A 22,049-nucleotide genomic window follows, 5' to 3' on the forward strand; every position below is an offset into this window, starting at 1 on the left:
ATGAGTCTGGAAAGTACGGTTTAGAAAAGTATAAATTAAGCGAAAGTTAGTTAGTTTTGTAACGCATTGTAACGGTCTTTGTTTAGTAACGGTCTTGTGTTAGAATGAGTTTAAACATTTGCGGGTCCATTAGTTGAAGTTATATTAGTTGAGGTTGTTATTGTATCTTCAAGTTGTTTAGATGATAAGTTATATCAGTTGAAGCTATGTTAGTAAAAAAAAATTAATATTATCATATTAATATTCTCATTAAAGAGAAGTTAGCATCGAAGTGAAAGTCTAAGGATATGTTTTGTTTGGAAAAAGTTTAATAAAGAAGCTAGAAAAGAACACAGATGTTTCTTTAGTTTATTATCAAGTTGTTCATATAATCTCCGGCAATATGATTCTGTTTGAACCATGATTAATATTGGAAGAAATACCAAGCAATAAATAAACAGGAAATCATCACAACATTCACCTATCCCTTGTTCTGATTTCACGGGCAGAATGTGGCCCGCGTTCCGTAGTCCACGCAACAAGTTTGTAAACAAATTCAAGAAATTAGAACACATTTAGGTTTTGTTTACTACTATCAATGTTGTGTACGTCTTTAGGGCGTGTGGGGCTTTATCCTGGCTGGATTCATCTGGTTCTCAATACCCAATGTCATGGCAACAACAACCGGAATGGCCTACCTTGCGCTCAGTTCTGAGAACGGGTCCCATTTCTTGGATTCTTTTCAGATAGATGAAGGTAATAAACATTATTGGCCTAGATTAAGTGCCTTACTTATAGTTTGAAAAACAGAGGTTTAAAATATCATTCTAGAATAAGTGTTTCAAATCTTTCCACAGGCTTAGTGACGCCCCTGATCGCAGAGAAAATTCTGGGGTCAGCAGGTGGTATCCTCATCTTGACCATGGGGGCCATGGCACTTATGTCCACTGGGTCCGGAGAGGTGATGGGCCTTTCATCAGTTATCGTCTACGACATTTTTCAAACTTACATTCGACCGTTCAGGTAGTGTTTAAGTTCTGTGGTATATTTATGAGTTGTTTTTTCGAATTCAGTTTTTATTTAAAAATTTTTTCACGTGTAAATCTAGTTGTTTTTTTTTTCCCTTTTTTTTTAAAAAAGTTTTTTTTTCATATTAATAATTCAGGAATCCGTGTAGTATCAAGCTTATAAAGAAAACACAATTTTCAATTACTCTTTTATTGGGGTAATAAATGAGCTTCTCAATACTGTAAAGAGACGAAAGCTGAGCTGAGTCGGTTCTATTGTAAGACATGACTCACTTTCAAAACTCTTCCTTCAATGTACAGCGGAGGGAGAAAGGGTCGTCCAAAGAAAAGCTGACCGGACGACGTCAAAGAATGGACCAGTGTCTCTCTTGATACCCTGCTAAGAACAGCTGCTGACCAGGAAAAGTGGAGATATGGACCAGTGTCTCTCTTGATACCCTGCTAAGAACAGCTGCTGACCAGGAAAAGTGGAGATATGGACCAGTGTCTCTCTTGATACCCTGCTAAGAACAGCTGCTGACGAGGAAAAGTGGAGATATCGGTTACGCGAACTGTTACAGCGCCCTCACGACAAAGGTCAAGGGGAAGAGGGGATGAGATGAATTTAAAAAATTAACAAACAAAACAAACACACACAAACAAAAAAACAAGCAAATAAACAAAAACAAAAACACAATGATAGGCAAGTGAAATCAGTAAAGAATTTGTATACATTGTAGTCTCTATTTTATGTGATGATAAGAGTTGTGTGTGTTCAGTACAAATCATCATCGTCAAACTGAAATCCTCTCTTGAAAAAGTCCTGGACAGAAACTATGCGGTTGTAGGGCTAATTAGTAATGTACGGCCCAGTTCAATAACCGGATGTTGTTTTTAATTCCTCTCTCTCTCTCTCTCTCTCTCTCTCTCTCTGTGACTATTGGGCATATCTCTCTCTGACTATTGGGCCTACTTGTGACAACTAGTATTCAAAGTATAGAAAACTGGATAGTTACATTAGCGCTAATCAAGAATAGTGAACAAAAGTTGACGAGATGCACATAGCTCCTCCAACTCAATAACAATGTCCTATATTGGTATGTATTTAAACTCAACTAGAACTCGGAACTAAAACTCTAATTTCGACATATAGATCAGAAACAAAGTGCCATATTTCCCCCTTCCTACCATCCTGAAAAATTCTGGTCTGTTTTCTTTTTATCAAGCTGCTGATTTTTCTGTTTCTAGAAACAACCTCCTGCCCCACCACTGTGTGCTGTGTGGGAAGACGAGAAAAGGGCTGGAGCAGACCAGCACCGCCAACAACTCTCACACCCAGAGGAGTGAGCTATGTGCCTGTGTGGACGCCACCAACTGCAGGATCTGCGCCGAGGACGTAGCAAAAGCCAAAGAAACAAGCCAGTACTATTTAAAACAACCGTACTCATGCGTGACCCACGGGCGCTACAGGTTCGTGGCTCTCTCTTTTTTCCCCAAGTCTACAGGTTTGTGTATCCCTTGCTTTACCCAGGTCTACAGGTTTGTGTATCCCTTGCTTTACCCAAGTCTACAGGTTTGTGTATCCCTTGCTTTACCCAGGTCTACAGGTTTGTGTATCCCTTGCTTTACCCAGGTCTACAGGTTTGTGTATCCCTTGCTTTACCCAAGTCTACAGGTTTGTGTATCCCTTGCTTTACCCAAGTCTACAGGTTTGTGTATCCCTTGCTTTACCCAAGTCTACAGGTTTGTGTATCCCTTGCTTTACCCAAGTCTACAGGTTTGTGTATCCCTTGCTTTACCCAAGTCTACAGGTTTGTGTATCCCTTGCTTTACCCAAGTCTACAGGTTTGTGTATCCCTTGCTTTACCCAAGTCTACAGGTTTGTGTATCCCTTGCTTTACCCAAGTCTACAGGTTTGTGTATCCCTTGCTTTCCCCAGGTCTACAGGTTTGTGTATCCCTTGCTTTCCCCAGGTCTACAGGTTTGTGGCAGGGTCTGACAAGGCGTGGTAGCACAACCATGTCCAGACTTAGGATTGGCCACACCTACATCACGCACTCTTTTGTACTGAAGAGAGAGGAGCCCCCACTTTGCGAGTACTGTGACTCTCGCCTCACCGTGGAACATATCCTCGTTGATTGCCCCAGATACCAGGATGTCAGGGCGAAATATTTTAGAGCCACTAATCTAAAAACACTATTTAATAATGTCGACCCTGGGAAGGTACTGGGCTTTATTCGGGAAGTGGGGCTATCTACGAAGATGTAATTTCTGAATTTGTGAACATGCACTATTTACATTAGATTTTTACCAAATATTTAAATTTTTACTACCTTTACTATTTTAACTGTGAATAAACCTTGATTTTAATTATATGACTGTATAGAATCTGGCCCTTGTTGTTTAGAGAGAGAGTAGTCCTTAAGGGACTGCAGGCACGACATGGCCTAAATTGTGCCGATGTGCCTCAAATCAAAAATCAAAAATCAAATCAGGTTTGTGGCTCCCTCCCTTTCCCCAAGTCTACAGGTTTGTGGCTCCTTTCCTTTCCCCAGGTCTACAGGTTTGTGGCTCCTTTCCCCAGGTCTACAGGTTTGTGTCTCCCTCCCTTTCCCCAAGTCTACAGGTTTGTGGCTCCTTTCCTTTCCCCAGGTCTACAGGTTTGTGGCTCCTTCCCTTTCCCCAGGTCTACAGGTTTGTGTCTCCTTTCCTTTCCCCAAGTCTACAGATTTGTGGCTCCCTCCCTTTCCCCAAGTCTACAGGTTTGTGGCTCCTTTCCTTTCCCCAGGTCTACAGGTTTGTGGCTCCTTTCCCCAGGTCTACAGGTTTGTGTCTCCTTCCCTTCCCCCAAGTCTACAGATTTGTGGCTCCCTCCCTTTCCACAGGTCTACATGTTTGTGTCTCCTTTCCTTTCCCCAGGTCTACAGGTTTGTGTCTCCTTCCCTTCCCCAGGTCTACAGGTTTGTGTCTCCTTCCCTTCCCCCAAGTCTACAGATTTGTGGCTCCCTCCCTTTCCACAGGTCTACATGTTTGTGTCTCCTTTCCTTTCCACAGGTCTACAGGTTTGTGGCTCCTTTCCTTTCCCCAGGTCTACAGGTTTGTGTCTCCTTCCCTTCCCCCAAGTCTACAGATTTGTGGCTCCCTCCCTTTCCCCAGGTCTACAGGTTTGTGTCTCCTTTCCTTTCCCCAAGTCTACAGATTTGTGGCTCCCTCCCTTTCCCCAGGTCTACAGGTTTGTGTCTCCTTCCCTTCCCCCAAGTCTACAGATTTGTGGCTCCCTCCCTTTCCACAGGTCTACAGGTTTGTGGCTCCCTCCCTTTCCCCAGGTCTACAGGTTTGTGTCTCCTTTCCTTCCCCCAAGTCTACAGATTTGTGGCTCCCTCCCTTTCCCCAGGTCTACATGTTTGTGGCTCCTTTCCTTTCCCCAGGTCTACAGGTTTGTGTCTCCTTTCCTTTCCCCAAGTCTACAGATTTGTGGCTCCCTCCCTTTCCCCAGGTCTACATGTTTGTGGCTCCTTTCCTTTCCCCAGGTCTACAGGTTTGTGGCTCCTTCCCATTCCCCAAGTCTACAGGTTTGTGGCTCCTTCCCTTTCCCCAGGTCTACAGGTTTGTGGCTCCTTTCCTTTCCCCAAGTCTACAGGTTTGTGGCTCCCTCCCTTTCCCCAAGTCTACAGGTTTGTGGCTCCTTTCCCCAGGTCTACAGGTTTGTGGCTCCCTCCCTTTCCCCAGGTCTACAGATTTGTGGCTCCCTCCCTTTCCCCAAGTCTACAGGTTTGTGGCTCCTTTCCCCAGGTCTACAGGTTTGTGGCTCCCTCCCTTTCCCCAAGTCTACAGATTTGTGGCTCCTTTCCCCAGGTCTACAGGTTTGTGGCTCCCTCCCTTTCCCCAAGTCTACAGATTTGTGGCTCCTTTCCCCAGGTCTACAGGTTTGTGGCTCCCTCCCTTTCCCCAGGTCTACAGGTTTGTGGCTCCCTCCCTTTCCCCAAGTCTACAGATTTGTGGCTCCTTTCCCCAGGTCTACAGGTTTGTGGCTCCCTCCCTTTCCCCAAGTCTACAGATTTGTGGCTCCTTTCCCCAGGTCTACAGGTTTGTGGCTCCCTCCCTTTCCCCAGGTCTACATGTTTGTGGCTCCCTCCCTTTCCCCAAGTCTACAGATTTGTGGCTCCCTCCCTTTCCCCAGGTCTACAGGTTTGTGGCTCCCTCCCTTTCCCCAAGTCTACAGGTTTGTGGCTCCTTTCCCCAGGTCTACAGGTTTGTGGCTCCCTCCCTTTCCCCAAGTCTACAGGTTTGTGGCTCCCTCCCTTTCCCCAAGTCTACAGATTTGTGGCTCCCTCCCTTTCCCCAGGTCTACAGGTTTGTGGCTCCCTCCCTTTCCCCAAGTCTACAGGTTTGTGGCTCCTTTCCCCAGGTCTACAGGTTTGTGGCTCCCTCCCTTTCCCCAAGTCTACAGGTTTGTGGCTCCTTTCCCCAGGTCTACAGGTTTGTGGCTCCCTCCCTTTCCCCAAGTCTACAGATTTGTGGCTCCTTTCCCCAGGTCTACAGGTTTGTGGCTCCCTCCCTTTCCCCAAGTCTACAGGTTTGTGGCTCCCTCCCTTTCCCCAAGTCTACAGATTTGTGGCTCCCTCCCTTTCCCCAGGTCTACAGGTTTGTGGCTCCCTCCCTTTCCCCAAGTCTACAGGTTTGTGGCTCCTTTCCCCAGGTCTACAGGTTTGTGGCTCCCTCCCTTTCCCCAAGTCTACAGGTTTGTGGCTCCTTTCCCCAGGTCTACAGGTTTGTGGCTCCTTCCCTTTCCCCAAGTCTACAGATTTGTGGCTCCCTCCCTTTCCCCAGGTCTACAGGTTTGTGTCTCCTTCCCTTTCCCCAAGTCTACAGATTTGTGGCTCCCTCCCTTTCCCCAGGTCTACAGGTTTGTGGCTCCTTCCCATTCCCCAAGTCTACAGGTTTGTGGCTCCTTCCCTTTCCCCAGGTCTACAGGTTTGTGGCTCCTTTCCTTTCCCCAAGTCTACAGGTTTGTGGCTCCCTCCCTTTCCCCAAGTCTACAGGTTTGTGGCTCCTTTCCCCAGGTCTACAGGTTTGTGTCTCCTTCCCTTTCCCCAAGTCTACAGATTTGTGGCTCCCTCCCTTTCCCCAGGTCTACAGGTTTGTGGCTCCCTCCCTTTCCCCAAGTCTACAGGTTTGTGGCTCCTTTCCCCAGGTCTACAGGTTTGTGGCTCCCTCCCTTTCCCCAAGTCTACAGGTTTGTGGCTCCTTTCCCCAGGTCTACAGGTTTGTGGCTCCTTCCCTTTCCCCAAGTCTACAGATTTGTGGCTCCCTCCCTTTCCCCAGGTCTACAGGTTTGTGTCTCCTTCCCTTTCCCCAAGTCTACAGATTTGTGGCTCCCTCCCTTTCCCCAGGTCTACAGGTTTGTGGCTCCTTCCCATTCCCCAAGTCTACAGGTTTGTGGCTCCTTCCCTTTCCCCAGGTCTACAGGTTTGTGGCTCCTTTCCTTTCCCCAAGTCTACAGGTTTGTGGCTCCCTCCCTTTCCCCAAGTCTACAGGTTTGTGGCTCCTTTCCCCAGGTCTACAGGTTTGTGTCTCCTTCCCTTTCCCCAAGTCTACAGATTTGTGGCTCCCTCCCTTTCCCCAGGTCTACAGGTTTGTGGCTCCCTCCCTTTCCCCAGGTTTGTGTCTCCTTTCCTTTCCCCAAGTCTACAGGTTTGTGGCTCCCTCCCTTTCCCCAGGTTTGTGTCTCCTTTCCTTTCCCCAGGTCTACAGGTTTGTGGCTCCCTCCCTTTCCCCAAGTCTACAGGTTTGTGGCTCCCTCCCTTTCCCCAGGTTTGTGTCTCCTTTCCTTTCCCCAGGTCTACAGGTTTGTGTCTCCTTTCCTTTCCCCAAGTCTACAGATTTGTGGCTCCCTCCCTTTCCCCAAGTCTACAGGTTTGTGGCTCCCTCCCTTTCCCCAGGTTTGTGTCTCCTTTCCTTTCCCCAGGTCTACAGGTTTGTGGCTCCCTCCCTTTCCCCAAGTCTACAGGTTTGTGGCTCCTTCCCTTTCCCCAAGTCTACAGGTTTGTGGCTCCCTCCCTTTCCCCAAGTCTACAGGTTTGTGGCTCCCTCCCTTTCCCCAGGTCTACAGGTTTGTGGCTCCTTCCCTTTCCCCAAGTCTACAGGTTTGTGGCTCCCTCCCTTTCCCCAAGTCTACAGGTTTGTGGCTCCCTCCCTTTCCCCAGGTCTACAGGTTTGTGGCTCCTTCCCTTTCCCCAAGTCTACAGGTTTGTGGCTCCTTTCCTTTCCCCAAGTCTACAGGTTTGTGGCTCCCTCCCTTTCCCCAGGTTTGTGTCTCCTTTCCTTTCCCCAAGTCTACAGATTTGTGGCTCCCTCCCTTTCCCCAAGTCTACAGGTTTGTGGCTCCCTCCCTTTCCCCAGGTTTGTGTCTCCTTTCCTTTCCCCAGGTCTACAGGTTTGTGGCTCCCTCCCTTTCCCCAAGTCTACAGGTTTGTGGCTCCTTCCCTTTCCCCAAGTCTACAGGTTTGTGGCTCCCTCCCTTTCCCCAAGTCTACAGGTTTGTGGCTCCCTCCCTTTCCCCAGGTCTACAGGTTTGTGGCTCCTTCCCTTTCCCCAAGTCTACAGGTTTGTGGCTCCTTTCCTTTCCCCAAGTCTACAGATTTGTGGCTCCCTCCCTTTCCCCAAGTCTACAGGTTTGTGGCTCCCTCCCTTTCCCCAGGTTTGTGTCTCCTTTCCTTTCCCCAAGTCTACAGGTTTGTGGCTCCCTCCCTTTCCCCAAGTCTACAGATTTGTGGCTCCCTCCCTTTCCCCAGGTCTACAGGTTTGTGGCTCCTTTCCTTTCCCCAAGTCTACAGGTTTGTGGCTCCCTCCCTTTCCCCAGGTTTGTGTCTCCTTTCCTTTCCCCAAGTCTACAGGTTTGTGGCTCCCTCCCTTTCCCCAAGTCTACAGATTTGTGGCTCCCTCCCTTTCCCCAAGTCTACAGGTTTGTGGCTCCCTCCCTTTCCCCAGGTTTGTGTCTCCTTTCCTTTCCCCAAGTCTACAGATTTGTGGCTCCCTCCCTTTCCCCAAGTCTACAGGTTTGTGGCTCCCTCCCTTTCCCCAGGTTTGTGTCTCCTTTCCTTTCCCCAGGTCTACAGGTTTGTGGCTCCCTCCCTTTCCCCAGGTTTGTGTCTCCTTTCCTTTCCCCAAGTCTACAGGTTTGTGTCTCCTTTCCTTTCCCCAGGTCTACAGGTTTGTGGCTCCCTCCCTTTCCCCAGGTTTGTGTCTCCTTTCCTTTCCCCAAGTCTACAGGTTTGTGGCTCCCTCCCTTTCCCCAGGTTTGTGTCTCCTTTCCTTTCCCCAAGTCTACAGATTTGTGGCTCCCTCCCTTTCCCCAGGTTTGTGTCTCCTTTCCTTTCCCCAAGTCTACAGGTTTGTGGCTCCCTCCCTTTCCCCAGGTTTGTGTCTCCTTTCCTTTCCCCAAGTCTACAGGTTTGTGGCTCCCTCCCTTTCCCCAGGTTTGTGTCTCCTTTCCTTTCCCCAAGTCTACAGGTTTGTGTCTCCTTTCCTTTCCCCAGGTCTACAGGTTTGTGTCTCCTTTCCTTTCCCCAGGTCTACAGGTTTGTGGCTCCCTCCCTTTCCCCAGGTTTGTGTCTCCTTTCCTTTCCCCAAGTCTACAGGTTTGTGGCTCCCTCCCTTTCCCCAGGTTTGTGTCTCCTTTCCTTTCCCCAAGTCTACAGATTTGTGGCTCCCTCCCTTTCCCCAGGTTTGTGTCTCCTTTCCTTTCCCCAAGTCTACAGGTTTGTGGCTCCCTCCCTTTCCCCAGGTTTGTGTCTCCTTTCCTTTCCCCAAGTCTACAGGTTTGTGGCTCCCTCCCTTTCCCCAGGTTTGTGTCTCCTTTCCTTTCCCCAAGTCTACAGGTTTGTGGCTCCCTCCCTTTCCCCAGGTTTGTGTCTCCTTTCCTTTCCCCAAGTCTACAGATTTGTGGCTCCCTCCCTTTCCCCAGGTCTACAGGTTTGTGGCTCCTTTCCTTTCCCCAGGTCTACAGATTTGTGGCTCCCTCCCTTTCCCCAAGTCTACAGATTTGTGGCTCCCTCCCTTTCCCCAGGTCTACAGGTTTGTGGCTCCCTCCCTTTCCCCAGGTCTACAGGTTTGTGGCTCCCTCCCTTTCCCCAAGTCTACAGATTTGTGGCTCCCTCCCTTTCCCCAAGTCTACAGGTTTGTGGCTCCTTTCCCCAGGTCTACAGGTTTGTGGCTCCCTCCCTTTCCCCAGGTCTACATGTTTGTGGCTTCCCTTTCCCCAAGTCTACAGGTTTGTGGCTCCTTTCCTTTCCCCAGGTCTACAGGTTTGTGGCTCCTTCCCATTCCCCAAGTCTACAGGTTTGTGGCTCCCTCCCTTTCCCCAGGTCTACATGTTTGTGGCTTCCCTTTCCCCAAGTCTACAGGTTTGTGGCTCCTTTCCTTTCCCCAGGTCTACAGGTTTGTGGCTCCTTTCCCCAGGTCTACAGGTTTGTGTCTCCTTCCCTTTCCCCCGGTCTACAGGTTTGTGGCTCCTTTCCTTTTCCCAGGTCTACAGGTTTGTGGCTCCTTCCCATTCCCCAAGTCTACAGGTTTGTGTCTCCTTCCCTTTCCCCCGGTCTACAGGTTTGTGGCTCCTTCCCTTTCCCCCGGTCTACAGGTTTGTGGCTCCTTTCCTTTTCCCAGGTCTACAGGTTTGTGGCTCCTTCCCATTCCCCAAGTCTACAGGTTTGTGGCTCCCTCCCTTTCCCCAGGTCTACATGTTTGTGGCTTCCCTTTCCCCAAGTCTACAGGTTTGTGGCTCCTTTCCTTTCCCCAGGTCTACAGGTTTGTGGCTCCTTTCCCCAGGTCTACAGGTTTGTGTCTCCTTCCCTTTCCCCCGGTCTACAGGTTTGTGGCTCCTTTCCTTTTCCCAGGTCTACAGGTTTGTGGCTCCTTCCCATTCCCCAAGTCTACAGGTTTGTGTCTCCTTCCCTTTCCCCAGGTCTACAGGTTTGTGTCTCCTTCCCTTTCCCCCGGTCTACAGGTTTGTGGCTCCTTTCCTTTTCCCAGGTCTACAGGTTTGTGGCTCCTTCCCATTCCCCAAGTCTACAGGTTTGTGGCTCCCTCCCTTTCCCCAGGTCTACATGTTTGTGGCTTCCCTTTCCCCAAGTCTACAGGTTTGTGGCTCCTTTCCTTTCCCCAGGTCTACAGGTTTGTGGCTCCTTTCCCCAGGTCTACAGGTTTGTGTCTCCTTCCCTTTCCCCAGGTCTACAGGTTTGTGGCTCCTTTCCCCAGGTCTACAGGTTTGTGTCTCCTTCCCTTTCCCCCGGTCTACAGGTTTGTGGCTCCTTCCCTTTCCCCAAGTCTACAGATTTGTGTCTCCCTCCCTTTCCCCAAGTCTACAGGTTTGTGGCTCCTTCCCTTTCCCCAAGTCTACAGATTTGTGTCTCCCTCCCTTTCCCCAGGTCTACAGGTTTGTGGCTCCTTCCCATTCCCCAAGTCTACAGATTTGTGTCTCCCTCCCTTTCCCCAAGTCTACAGGTTTGTGGCTCCTTCCCATTCCCCAAGTCTACAGATTTGTGTCTCCCTCCCTTTCCCCAGGTCTACAGGTTTGTGGCTCCTTCCCATTCCCCAAGTCTACAGATTTGTGTCTCCCTCCCTTTCCCCAAGTCTACAGATTTGTGTCTCCCTCCCTTTCCCCAAGTCTACAGGTTTGTGGCTCCTTCCCTTTCCCCAAGTCTACAGATTTGTGTCTCCCTCCCTTTCCCCAAGTCTACAGGTTTGTGGCTCCTTCCCTTTCCCCAAGTCTACAGATTTGTGGCTCCCTCCCTTTCCCCAAGTCTACAGGTTTGTGGCTCCTTTCCTTTCCCCAGGTCTACAGGTTTGTGGCTCCTTCCCATTCCCCAAGTCTACAGATTTGTGTCTCCATCCCTTTCCCCAGGTCTACATGTTTGTGGCTCCTTCCCTGTCCACAGGGACAATTACCGGTACACCTCCATTCTTCTCTATTCTCATTTAACCTTGACATTTAAATTTCTAAACGCCTGCTTGAATCGTTCAAGTCTCTGCACGTGCCTTATTCTTCTTTTAAGCACAATAGGTTGGATTATCTCCTCTTCCTTACACTGATTATCTCCTCCTCCTCACCATGTATGTGAGGTCAATTAGTTATGCATTATACGTACATGTTTCAAGGTCTATTTCGTGTTAGGTACTTGAGAAGTTTGCGGTTATGTTGTCTAATAATTTTCAAATCTATCTTTTAAAAACCAAAAAGCGATATTCTTCCAGCAGTAACCAATAATAGGTCTATTTTAATAGCTTATGTATTACAGAAGAATAAAGTTGTATATAGTGGCCACATTTATATTACATTGTTTAGAAAATTTTTAAAGGAAGTTATACATTTCTTTGAAGAGCGAATCAACACTTTTTCTTTTATGGTAATTTTGTTATAGTAATCGTGTTTACAATAATTTAATTCTGATGATTTTTCGTCCATAACCTTTATTTTTACGGATTGAGTCAATGCTATTTTATGAAACAACAATATGGTTTTTGAAACTTTTAGTGTCTGGGTTTAAAGCGTAGAACAAAAATATGGGATATCGGGCAGAAAAAATGCTTGTAGATATAGCCAGTGAATCTAAATCTGGTGTAATCAGTAATTAAAATTGTGTGTTTTAAATTACATTATCAAAGTCTTTAAACATGAGCTTTTGATTATTTCCCTTGTCTATGCTGCAGACAGTATATGGACTACTTGTTTGACTTCAAGAACTGGTGCATCGTCTGGGTCACCGTGTCCATGGTACCCCTGGGCCTGATAGTCTTTCACTCCGGCATCAACCTGAACTGGATCTTCTACTCCGGGGCTACGGTGACCATCCCTTGCTTCCCACCAGTCGTGCTGTCCATCATCTGGGTCAAGGCCACTGGCACGGGGCTTATTGCAGGCAAGTGACTGGTATGGAGTGTGTGTCCAATGTGATTATGAAGACAGGGAGCATTAATTGTTTAAATTGTTAAATGATGAAGAAAGGGATCATCAATTGTTAGTTTTGTAGAATGTTGCAAGATAAACTGCACTGTCGTAAGCCTGTGTTAATTACGTGAGACTATTCCAGAATGCCAGAGTGAAAGGACGTGTTTGGTTATTAGATTTGTTCAAATATCAGATTATTTCATTTCAACTCAAGTTTAATTTCTCTACATTGCAATGAAAATTAATATTTAGCTTTGTTCACAAACAAGTTATTTCAAGTTTTATAAGTTAGTCAAATAATCCTTTAAGAAAATATACCAAGGCCAACGCTAAGGCTATCCAATAACGAAGACACATGGAGAATTCAAGAACTCTAAAGATACAGCTTGGCTCTACAGTGCAAGATGGAGTGAATCTGCCAAACGACCAAGAAGAAAAGTGTTGACGTCATACGAAAAATTATGACGAAGCGACAAAGGGAGACCATTTACTACACAAGAAAAAAAATATCGCAAATGACGTCATAGCCTATTAATGAAAGCGGCGCTATTAGATAAAGAAAATGTATACTGCAACAATAGGAATTTTGTTAGATTATAATAATTAAATATAAAAAGAAATTAAAAGTTGATTGTCGTAAATATTAGTTATCTTTATTATTAAATGTCGTAAATATTAGTTATCTTAATTATTAAATGTCGTAAATATTCTCCATGCAGGAAGTATCAGTGGCTTGATCGGGGGGATCACAGCTACACTCATAGCAGCCAATCTGTATCCAGGAGGTCTGGGTCACTTCCTGGAGAACACTGCACAGGACTACACCATTCTGGCCGGAAATGTCACAGGTTTTGTCATCAGCTTGACTGTCTGCATCATAGGGTCATTGCTCACGCATAAAATACAAGGTTAGAGCACTGTGACCTTTCCCGCGTTCTCTCTCTCTCTCTCTTTCTCCCTCTCTATCTTTTTCATAGGCCCGCTCTAATTCTAGGTTTAAATCATTAAATTAAACCATTATAACTTATAATAAGGATTCCCGCGACCTCTCGATTTCTCGGCAGATCTTGGAAATCTCCTGAAATTATGAAATATGTAATTCCTGAAATCTGAAATTATTCAACTCTGCTGAAAACTCATAAAAATTAAAAAAAAATAGACTAAGTTGTCGTTTTGGGGTGTCATTCAATATAGAAAACAACAATACAACGCGCGATAAAAAGAAAACGGCATTGTCAGCTTTCATTTAATAAAATGTAATGCAAAGTCGAATTTATTTTAAAATACAAAATTTTAAATTACACTTATTGTCCTATTCCCTGCCATGATTGGGCCGGCCATGCGACTGCGTTTTTTTAACCACGTGAGCATTCTCATTATGTTTCTGCCGCAATTTCTATCGTCAGGTCCAGCAGACGTAGAGTTTGAGTGGATGAAAATGTACGACATTGACAACCCCCTGCAACCCTGGGAACTGCTGTACAGGGAGGACCTTAAGGTACTGTGTATCTAGAGCTCAAGCTCTGGAGTTTAAGTCCTCTGAATCAAATGACCACAGTTATAAGCTTGTTGCCTATTCCAACCGGAGTGCGGATGTTGGATTTTTTTTAGTATGTCGCCTTAATGAGTTTGCCTGTTAAAGGGGCTCGAGTTTGAATCTATCCATAAAAGTTCCCTTTCAGGCCTACGGTTAACAAGGATGTCATGTAGCCAGCACAACGACCAACCGCCTTTACTTTTCCCATATGTCCACAAAAAGATATAGGACCATAGCGCACTGGGCGTTCTATAGAGTGAAAAATTAGTTATTCACACTTTATTCATAAACGTAATTACTAAAACTGTTTTGTTTTAAAATTATCTAAATTTGTTTGGAACATCAGCCTTTCATTCTAGTAGGGAAGGAGTTTGTAGTTCCTCAATTCTGAGGTTTCCTATAAAAAGGAAGAAAAAAAAGCTCAGAAAAGAGGCCCTTAGGCCCAAGGATTCCTATGATGATAAAGCTAAAATTAAAAAGCGCAAATTCTTAGGTTTCCTAAAAAAAAAAAAAGAACTCCAGCGGGTCTAATATAATGAACAGTGTATTTGATAACAACAGCATATTGGTCCGCCTCAATAGTTCTGTGACTACAAGATAACAGAGCCTGTATTCACAAGCCTCCCCCACAGTTTGAGAATGACTGAGTACTGACAACACACCATCCATAACAACGTCTGTGTGTGTATGTGTCCCAGAAATGTTGGACTTTACTAGTAAATCAAGACATTGCCCTTCAAAACTCCTAAGTTCATGCATCTTGTGTGAGATGTAAGCCCATGTGGGATGTTTGCGGACTTCACGTGTCTAGAGCGGACAAATTGAACAAGCAAACGAAAGCAAGAACTATGAACAATTTCTTTTTTTTTTTTTTAAAAAGGAACATCTTCTTGGATGTTTTGACAATGTAATCTTTTCTACTGAATAAAAAAAAAATCTTTAATATAAAAGTACAAAAAAAAACAAAAACAACCTCTTGGAAGATTTGAACACAAGCTTCCATCACATATCCAGACAACAGCAGGTGACATTTCAGGAAACATCTCTAGCTAATACCTGGGACTAGCTTGAAGCAAAGCTCAACCGGCAGACATTACTTGAACTTTAAAATAAGTTCGTCTTCTATAACTCTTGAGTGTGGTACAGAACTTTAGGCTTTAAATAATTTGAACAATAAATCATAAACTATGAACAATTTCGGATTTAAAAGTCTTTTCAGAATAAAATGTGTTAGTCTCTTCCGCAGTGTCCAATGCAAATAAACCAAATGGAGATAACTCTTAACGTAATACGTAATCGAATAACTCGTCGAAAGGCCGAATAATCAATAGAAGTTAGTCGACATTGATACTGAATGTCAGACAAGAAGTTTAATAGCAATGAAGGGAACCATCGAATGTCAGCTAACTCACTACGTTCATAAAAAGCTACGATGTCCTGGAAGTAGTCTGTTTAAGTCGGCTGATATTTCGCTCTGCCTAAAACCTATCCTTGTTTTACTAGTCACGTCGTTGTGACTAAGTCAAAACTTCTAATTCCGAAACAGAAGATTAATTCATAATCGTGCCATATCAAAAGTAACCTCACTCTTACCACTCGCTTGCGCTCTTATATATGTGGTGATGTATTTATAATTGATGAGCTGCGGCGGGTATATTACAATGAACAGTGTCAATGAACTGTCGACATTTGTGAACCCGGTGAAGTGGACATTATAAACATTCAATCAGAACGACAGCGTCTTCGAAAGTCTTTATTGCCCTGTTTGTCGCCCTCTGTGGTGAGTATAACAATGTTGATGTAAGCAATTTTCCTGGGGAAAAAATAGCAGTTGGACTTTACATTATTCGCTCTTCCATATAAATCAAACACTTTTGTCTCCCATGAAGCAGATATTGTGAAATATTCAATTCTTAAGACGGCGCCCTCAGAAGTCTTCGTCCCATTGTTTATTTGTCCTTTGTGTTGTGTGTAAGATATAACTACAGAAATACTGAATAAAAAAAAAAAATTATTGTAAGTGAAAGTAAACTGAATATAAACCATTAAAAAGAAACATCAAAATATCACAGTGAAACAAAGACATTGCCATAAATAATTTTTTTATACATAAATATCAGCATATCCTTTCATTGTGGTGTCTTGCAGAGTTGGTTTTGACTCTTTGCTTTATGTTTCCAGGGCATGGAGTATGAAGAACGACCGTCTTTTGCCCAGATGAACACAGCCTTCAAGAAAGCCAAACTAACCGCCTACATCGCGGGGAGCGCTAGTATATTTATCTTCGCCATTCTCATACCGGGAATCATGGCTGCCCATCCTGACATGAACCTTCAGCGCTTTGAAATGTGGTTGGATTTTACTCAGGTAAGGATTTGTAAGATAATAATTAAAAAAAAAATTATTTCACTTGTCTTTTGAATCCATAATTACTTGGACTTCCATCTTTTTTTTTTTTACTTTAGCAGAATTTTTAGACGGTACGCAAAAGTCTAATTCACAGAAGTAGTCAATTTTAAAGAGGTTGTCAGTTTTATAGAAGCATTCAATTTTACAGAAGCAGTCATTATATAAGCAGCAATTTTTTTTTAGAAAGCCGTCAATTTTACAGAAGCAGTCAATTTTATGGAGGCCGTCAATTTTACAGAAACAGTCAAATTTACAAAGATTGTCTATTTGATAGAAGTAGAGTCATTTGACTGAAACGGTCAATTTTACGTCAAAAACACTGAAATAATTTTTACATAGGCCGTTAGCGTTAATTAATATAAAATCAAGGTATATGTGACTATGTCGTTAATAAAATCAAGGTATATGTGACTGCCGTTAATAAAATCAAGGTATATGTGACTGCCGTTAATAAAATCAAGGTCTATGTGACTATGTCGCTAATAAAAATCAAGGTATATGTGACTATGTCGTTAAAAAAATTAAGGTATATGTGACTACGTCGCTAATAAAACCAAGGTATATGTGACTATGTCGCTAAATCTAAAGTATTTGGAGTGATGGTTAGTTAGTTAGTATTTTTGTTTCTAAAATTATATATATATCTATTAGGAATTCCAAACAGTGCACCACAATCGTCGTGAAATAGAAACACACGCCAGTGACGTCATCAAAAACTGTGTACCGAACAAATTGGATCTTTTAGTCTTGAGCAAAAACAAGTGTATCACATGGCTCCTCGCTCATCACATCTCTCTGTTTGCTCTTAGTTAAGTCCCTTACCACCAGCGTCCTAGCAACGTGGAGCCCGACTTCTGGATTAGATAATAAGCAAATAATGATAGGAAATCACAACATGTAAATAGCTACAGCGTCAACATCGTCAATGGCGCTGCTGTCGTTATCAATGAAAATGTTACAGAGTAAAGTTTGGGCAACAATTAGATATACGCCAAACAGACAACGCGGACCTGGTAGAAAATGTACCTTTATCTGGAATTTGTATGACGCCGGTCCATTTAAGCCAGAATCATCTGGAAGCCGAGAGACCGAAAACCACCGTCTCCACCAGTCGAACCATCGCCACTATCGGTACATGGAGGATATGGGCATGACCTGGAGACAGTTGGAGATACTTTTCCAAAACCGAGACACCCGGACGAAGCTTGTTGGTGGCCGATGCTCAAGAAACAACCACATGCAGAGAGGACATGATAGTTGAATTTTTATTCTATAATAATAAAAAAAAAATTAAAAATATTTTGATTGCTATATATTACATATTGTTTAGCTCCTAAATTTTAAATCTACCGGAAGTAAGTTCCCCACTTCAGACTATATTAAGCATTGCACGAGAGTTCTACTAAAAGTGTGATAGAACTTTAGTGAATGTTATGTCTATAATTCTGGCGGAAACTCAACTCACTTCTGCTTCTTCTGTGTTTCAGAGCTGGGCTGTCATCATGGCGATCATCGTCGTCTTCTTGCCGCCAACGGAGGAGATCATTCGCATCGTCAAACAGTGCCGCAAGAACCGGACGCCGGGCCTTGAGAAGAACGGTGTGGCCAGGGACGGAAAGACCTGCGTCACCTTGGTCAAGTCTGCCTCCGCCCCCGAGGCCCATGAGATGGTGGTCAAGGATGGCGGAGACTATGTCAGTAGTAACACAGATGTACTTCCTGTCGCAGTGTAGTTGTTGTTTTTTTTTTTCTAAAGGCTAAAGTTTATCAACAAATTTTATCCACAAAGTTTATCCACAAAGTTTATCAGCAAAAGTTTATCAACAAAGTTTATCAGCAAAAGTTTATCAGCAAAAGTTTATCAACAAAGTTTATCCACAAAGTTTATCAACAAAGTTTATCCACAAAGTTTATCAGCAAAAGTTTATCAACAAAGTTTATCCACAAAGTTTATCAACAAAGTTTATCGACAAAGTTTATCCACAAAGTTTATCAACAAATTTTATCCACAATTCTTACCACTAACAATTTATTCACAAATATTTTGAAAACTGAAACGGAGCATTATCAATAACATAAGATATAAAACGTATGGGCCAAGGGAGACAACATCAATAATTTCAACATCTAATAGTTAGTACCAATAAGCTCCCTTTAAACATTCTGCGCGATCATTCACATTTTTGAATTAGTATTCTCATTATCTACTTCCATAGCAACCTCTACGAAATATGCTGATTAGTCTGTACAGAATATAACGCAAACATTTTTTGATGATTAACACATGCTCACTCATCTGCCATAATCATGTATTATACTGTTGTTCATCCAGTGTGATTTATTTAGCTCTGCTGACGGGACTATTAATGATGTAGGCCTGCTTTCCAAATGTTAATATGAACTAGTTAAATAAAGTGATATTGTAAATGTGTTACATGTAAAAACACAAATAAATATAGTTATAGATCTAGTACTTTTACTGACGAAATGATAAGTGGATGCGCCCAGATGATTTTTCTTGCTTTAAGTCGTTGCTAAGTTGCTGTGACTAAATAGGTCAATTCTAGAGAGAAGGCATGCAAAATAGTTCAGTCTTCTGATATTTGGGCGAATTTTCCTCTCCTGGACAATTGGACAATGGTCGGCCGAGCTCGTTCGCTCTAATTGCTGTTCCTTCAAGCGTGACAAATATGACGTTTCAAACTTGTAGAAATATTTCTTTAGCGCAACACACAACTTATTCATGAACATGACAACTAGAACTATATATTTTTAAAACTATCTAAATTTGGTTGGCTTCAAATTATTTTTTAGCCACATGCTTGTTGTTATTAAAGCAAAAGATAAATTCTGAGGTTTCCTTTTAAAAAAAAAAAAAAATTGATTAGTTCACTTTTTTCACTTAATGCATTTTCATTGTTTCAAATTGACTTTGACCTGAATCATTTCATTTTCGTTATTTAGCCTCGTTTTGGAAACGAGAGGGCGAGACAAAATGTAACATAAGTGAGATTCTTTGTTTTATTTTAGAGCCGATCCATTTTGATCAATAGCTTAGAAGGCAATTTGTGTGTGTGTGTGTGTGTTTAAGTGTATGCTTATCTGAGTTTTTGAAATGCGTTACCTATAATGAAACTACCGTCACAGTTTAGAATAGATAGTCCGACCTTTCGGTGCTGAGCGCACTATGCTGCCATTCTTGTCTCCATTGGACAACTGGTCATCCATGCTTTCCCTGTGACCTACTGGCTATCCCTCTTTGTTAACACAAGTAAAGAAGGTTAAAGTTCCCCTTTCAGACCTTGCGATCCATTGGGCAGATGATGCAGCGTTGCTCTTGTTCCTTTGGCCAACAGTTTACACGGGAGTCATTTGGCCAGCATTGTGACAAGCCTTAGCTTCCCCAGCTAATGTGATGTACCGAGATTCGAACCCCCACCCCTTGTTATTTCGTGGGGTGACTCCGCAGAAATAAAAGAGTGATCTTTCCTTTACTTCTTGCATCTCGTCCAAACTCTTTAGGGAAAAATATGGTTCCTAGTACAGATTACTGTTGTTGAAAAGACATCATTTTTGTTTCTACGTGTGACAACTTTGAGCAAGTCATCACCAGTGTGAATAAAACAAAATCCCTTATTTTATATCTCTCATTTTGAATTTGGAAGTAGGAAAACATTTAGATGTAACTTTTGATGTTTTGGTTTCATGAAAGAGGACAAGGGCAGATAACATGTTTATGTAGTTGTTAATTTTCATAACAAAAAATATATTTGTAAATTGTAATGCCACAAATACACGACAAAAAAACAACAACATATAGAGCCAACAATATTTTTAATAATTGATACCATATAAATTATTAGTTTTTAAATTTACATACAAATCATTGGCCTAGTACGCTTAAACAAAACATGTTTGAACAATATCGGATCTCTGTGTGATCAGAGTTCTAAGAAACTTTATTTTCTATGATAGACATCATGTACTGATATCAACCTGACCACTTCTTTTTCTCCTAGATTTGCAACAATGACTTTAGTAATTCTTGAACTGCTGCGACTATAATACAATAAACAGTGTAAATGATCAATCTCGACCTATATACAATTCCTCGATAAATTTGACTGCTCGATAGTGTTATATAGTCTGGATGTGGATCCATTAACATGTCTGACTTGTGTGTTATTGTAAGTGAAAACATAACCTGAAGACAATATCGATTTTTTTTAACAAATGCATATGTTCCACTTTTAATAGCAATGATGTCACTCATGATTGTCACTAGAAGTTTCATCTAAATTATAGTGTATACATTGTGTACGTGTACTATTTTGAAAGCAAAGATTCTAATGAGTGAAATTGAATCCATTATTTTGAATTAGTCATGTAATTAATTTTTAGTAGATCTAGGCTGATTATAACATGTTTGTGATATTGTAGATATCTGTATTAATAGTTTTTCTCTTTAACCTAACTTTCAAGCTTTCGACATGCAAGACGGGTATCTGGGTTTTTGTGCTGCCCTTTCAAAAAAAAAAAGTTCCTCGCGTCTGAATTGGAACGCGAGCCTCCGCGATGTAAGGACGACATGTTAGCCACTAAACTATCCAAGTACTTATTAAAAGTAGAAAGTTTAGAGTACAAAAAAAAAGCGAACGACCTAATTGACTACACAAGGCTTATCTCCCCTTAGCTTTACTCTTTCTCTCCTAACTGACGATACCAACGTTGATTCCACCAGAATGTGGTAAATAATTACGGAGAGAAAGAGTTAATGGACCATACTGTTTCTATATATAATCAACTACGACTATCTTTTTTCCTCGTTAATTGTCATCGACAGTAAAAAAAAATTGTGCAAAGTTTCAACTTGATTTGACACAAGAGGTGGAAGAAATAACCGTACTGACAACGCCAGTCTATATAAGCGATTTTATATTGCATTTCTATTCACATAGGACAATAAAACAAAAGCCTCAAACCCATAGAAACTAAGTTTATTGCAAATCAAGGTGTGTATTTTAGAGAGTGGAACATTTCTTTCACAATTTCATGTTTGGCAATGCTTGCTTGAAGTTTGTTGGTCACGTGACAATAACACAAACACGTTGAGCAAGGAATGCACGACTAGTTGTTATGATGCGATTATTATGACTCTACTTTTGTTTTTTTTTTAATCTTTTCTGATTGTAAATACCATTCTCCATGTATTGTCTAGATTGAGTATGCCATTGTCTAGCTAGAGATAACTGGAGAGGTCTTGAAACAAAGAGTGGAAACTTCACTCAATTCTATCGCGCGGCTAACATTATAACATATATGCAATTCTGCTTAAAATGAGGTCTGAAATTACGACAGTGGTTGTCTATGCCTGCCAGTGGCTCGGCATTTATAAATGGTTCACTATCCTTCAACTGCTGAGATGCTTCTTAGTCTAGCAGCCTGACAACCATGGAGTTTTATCGCTAGTTTCTTGATCACTAGTGTTTGTCTCTGACTAACGCTAAAGGTCAGAGTGTAAGTTTCTACTCTTGTTACTATGTCCTCTTCGAACTAACCATGACTTATGGAAAAAAAATTCACTTTTCATGGTTTCACTACATCAGTAATGTCATAGTTTGTACTATTTTTATACAAGCCGGTGTTAGTCAAATTTTGAATAAAATTCATAAACAACACAAATGAAGATTTGATTGAATCTCTGATCATATTGCTTTGCTGTTGTATCTGTATTTGTTTTTTTTTTTTAAATTCATTGTATTTATTTATTTTTTAAAGTAACAAATTTGCAGGGTATTTAAAAATGAAATTTTTATCAAACTGAATAACTTTCCAAGCTTTCTTGTTAGTCCTGTATTAAACTATTGGGCACTGCCAATAGACTGCATTAGTGCACTGTGGAAAGAAGGAAATTGCTTGGCGCCCCCAGACCAGACTAAGGTGAGGGCGTGCCTTTTATTTTCATATAAAAGGGGGCCTCACAAGCAAGTGGTTTAGAACCATCGCCCTAATCCTAGTCTAAGCATTAGAAATAGGCCAATATCTAATGTTAACTAAACGCGAACATCTAAATAAAGCACTAACATTCAAATATAAAATTACAGTGCATAAGTAAAACAACATGTACGATAAGACTTAATATTAAAGTTAAAAAAAAAATCAAAACTGGAAG

General features: G+C 42.5%; 1 protein-coding gene across 1 annotated transcript in view; it reads left to right on the top strand.

Moving 5' to 3' along the window:
• Positions 1 to 20,528, top strand: part of LOC106053386 (uncharacterized) — a 60,644-nt gene extending 40,116 nt beyond the window's left edge. Inside the window, exons 7-14 of the mRNA XM_056038786.1 lie at positions 597 to 735; positions 837 to 1,002; positions 2,235 to 2,456; positions 11,694 to 11,906; positions 12,655 to 12,839; positions 13,338 to 13,429; positions 15,650 to 15,835; positions 17,365 to 20,528. Of these exons, the coding sequence (XP_055894761.1) occupies positions 597 to 735; positions 837 to 1,002; positions 2,235 to 2,456; positions 11,694 to 11,906; positions 12,655 to 12,839; positions 13,338 to 13,429; positions 15,650 to 15,835; positions 17,365 to 17,610 (1,449 nt within the window). The 3' untranslated portion in view covers positions 17,611 to 20,528. The remainder of the gene's footprint in view (positions 1 to 596; positions 736 to 836; positions 1,003 to 2,234; positions 2,457 to 11,693; positions 11,907 to 12,654; positions 12,840 to 13,337; positions 13,430 to 15,649; positions 15,836 to 17,364) is intronic.
• The last annotated feature ends 1,521 nt before the right edge of the window (positions 20,529 to 22,049 follow it).

The sequence above is a fragment of the Biomphalaria glabrata genome, chromosome 8 (genome assembly GCF_947242115.1).
Source record: "Biomphalaria glabrata chromosome 8, xgBioGlab47.1, whole genome shotgun sequence".
In the NCBI taxonomy this organism is placed as follows: domain Eukaryota; kingdom Metazoa; phylum Mollusca; class Gastropoda; family Planorbidae; genus Biomphalaria; species Biomphalaria glabrata.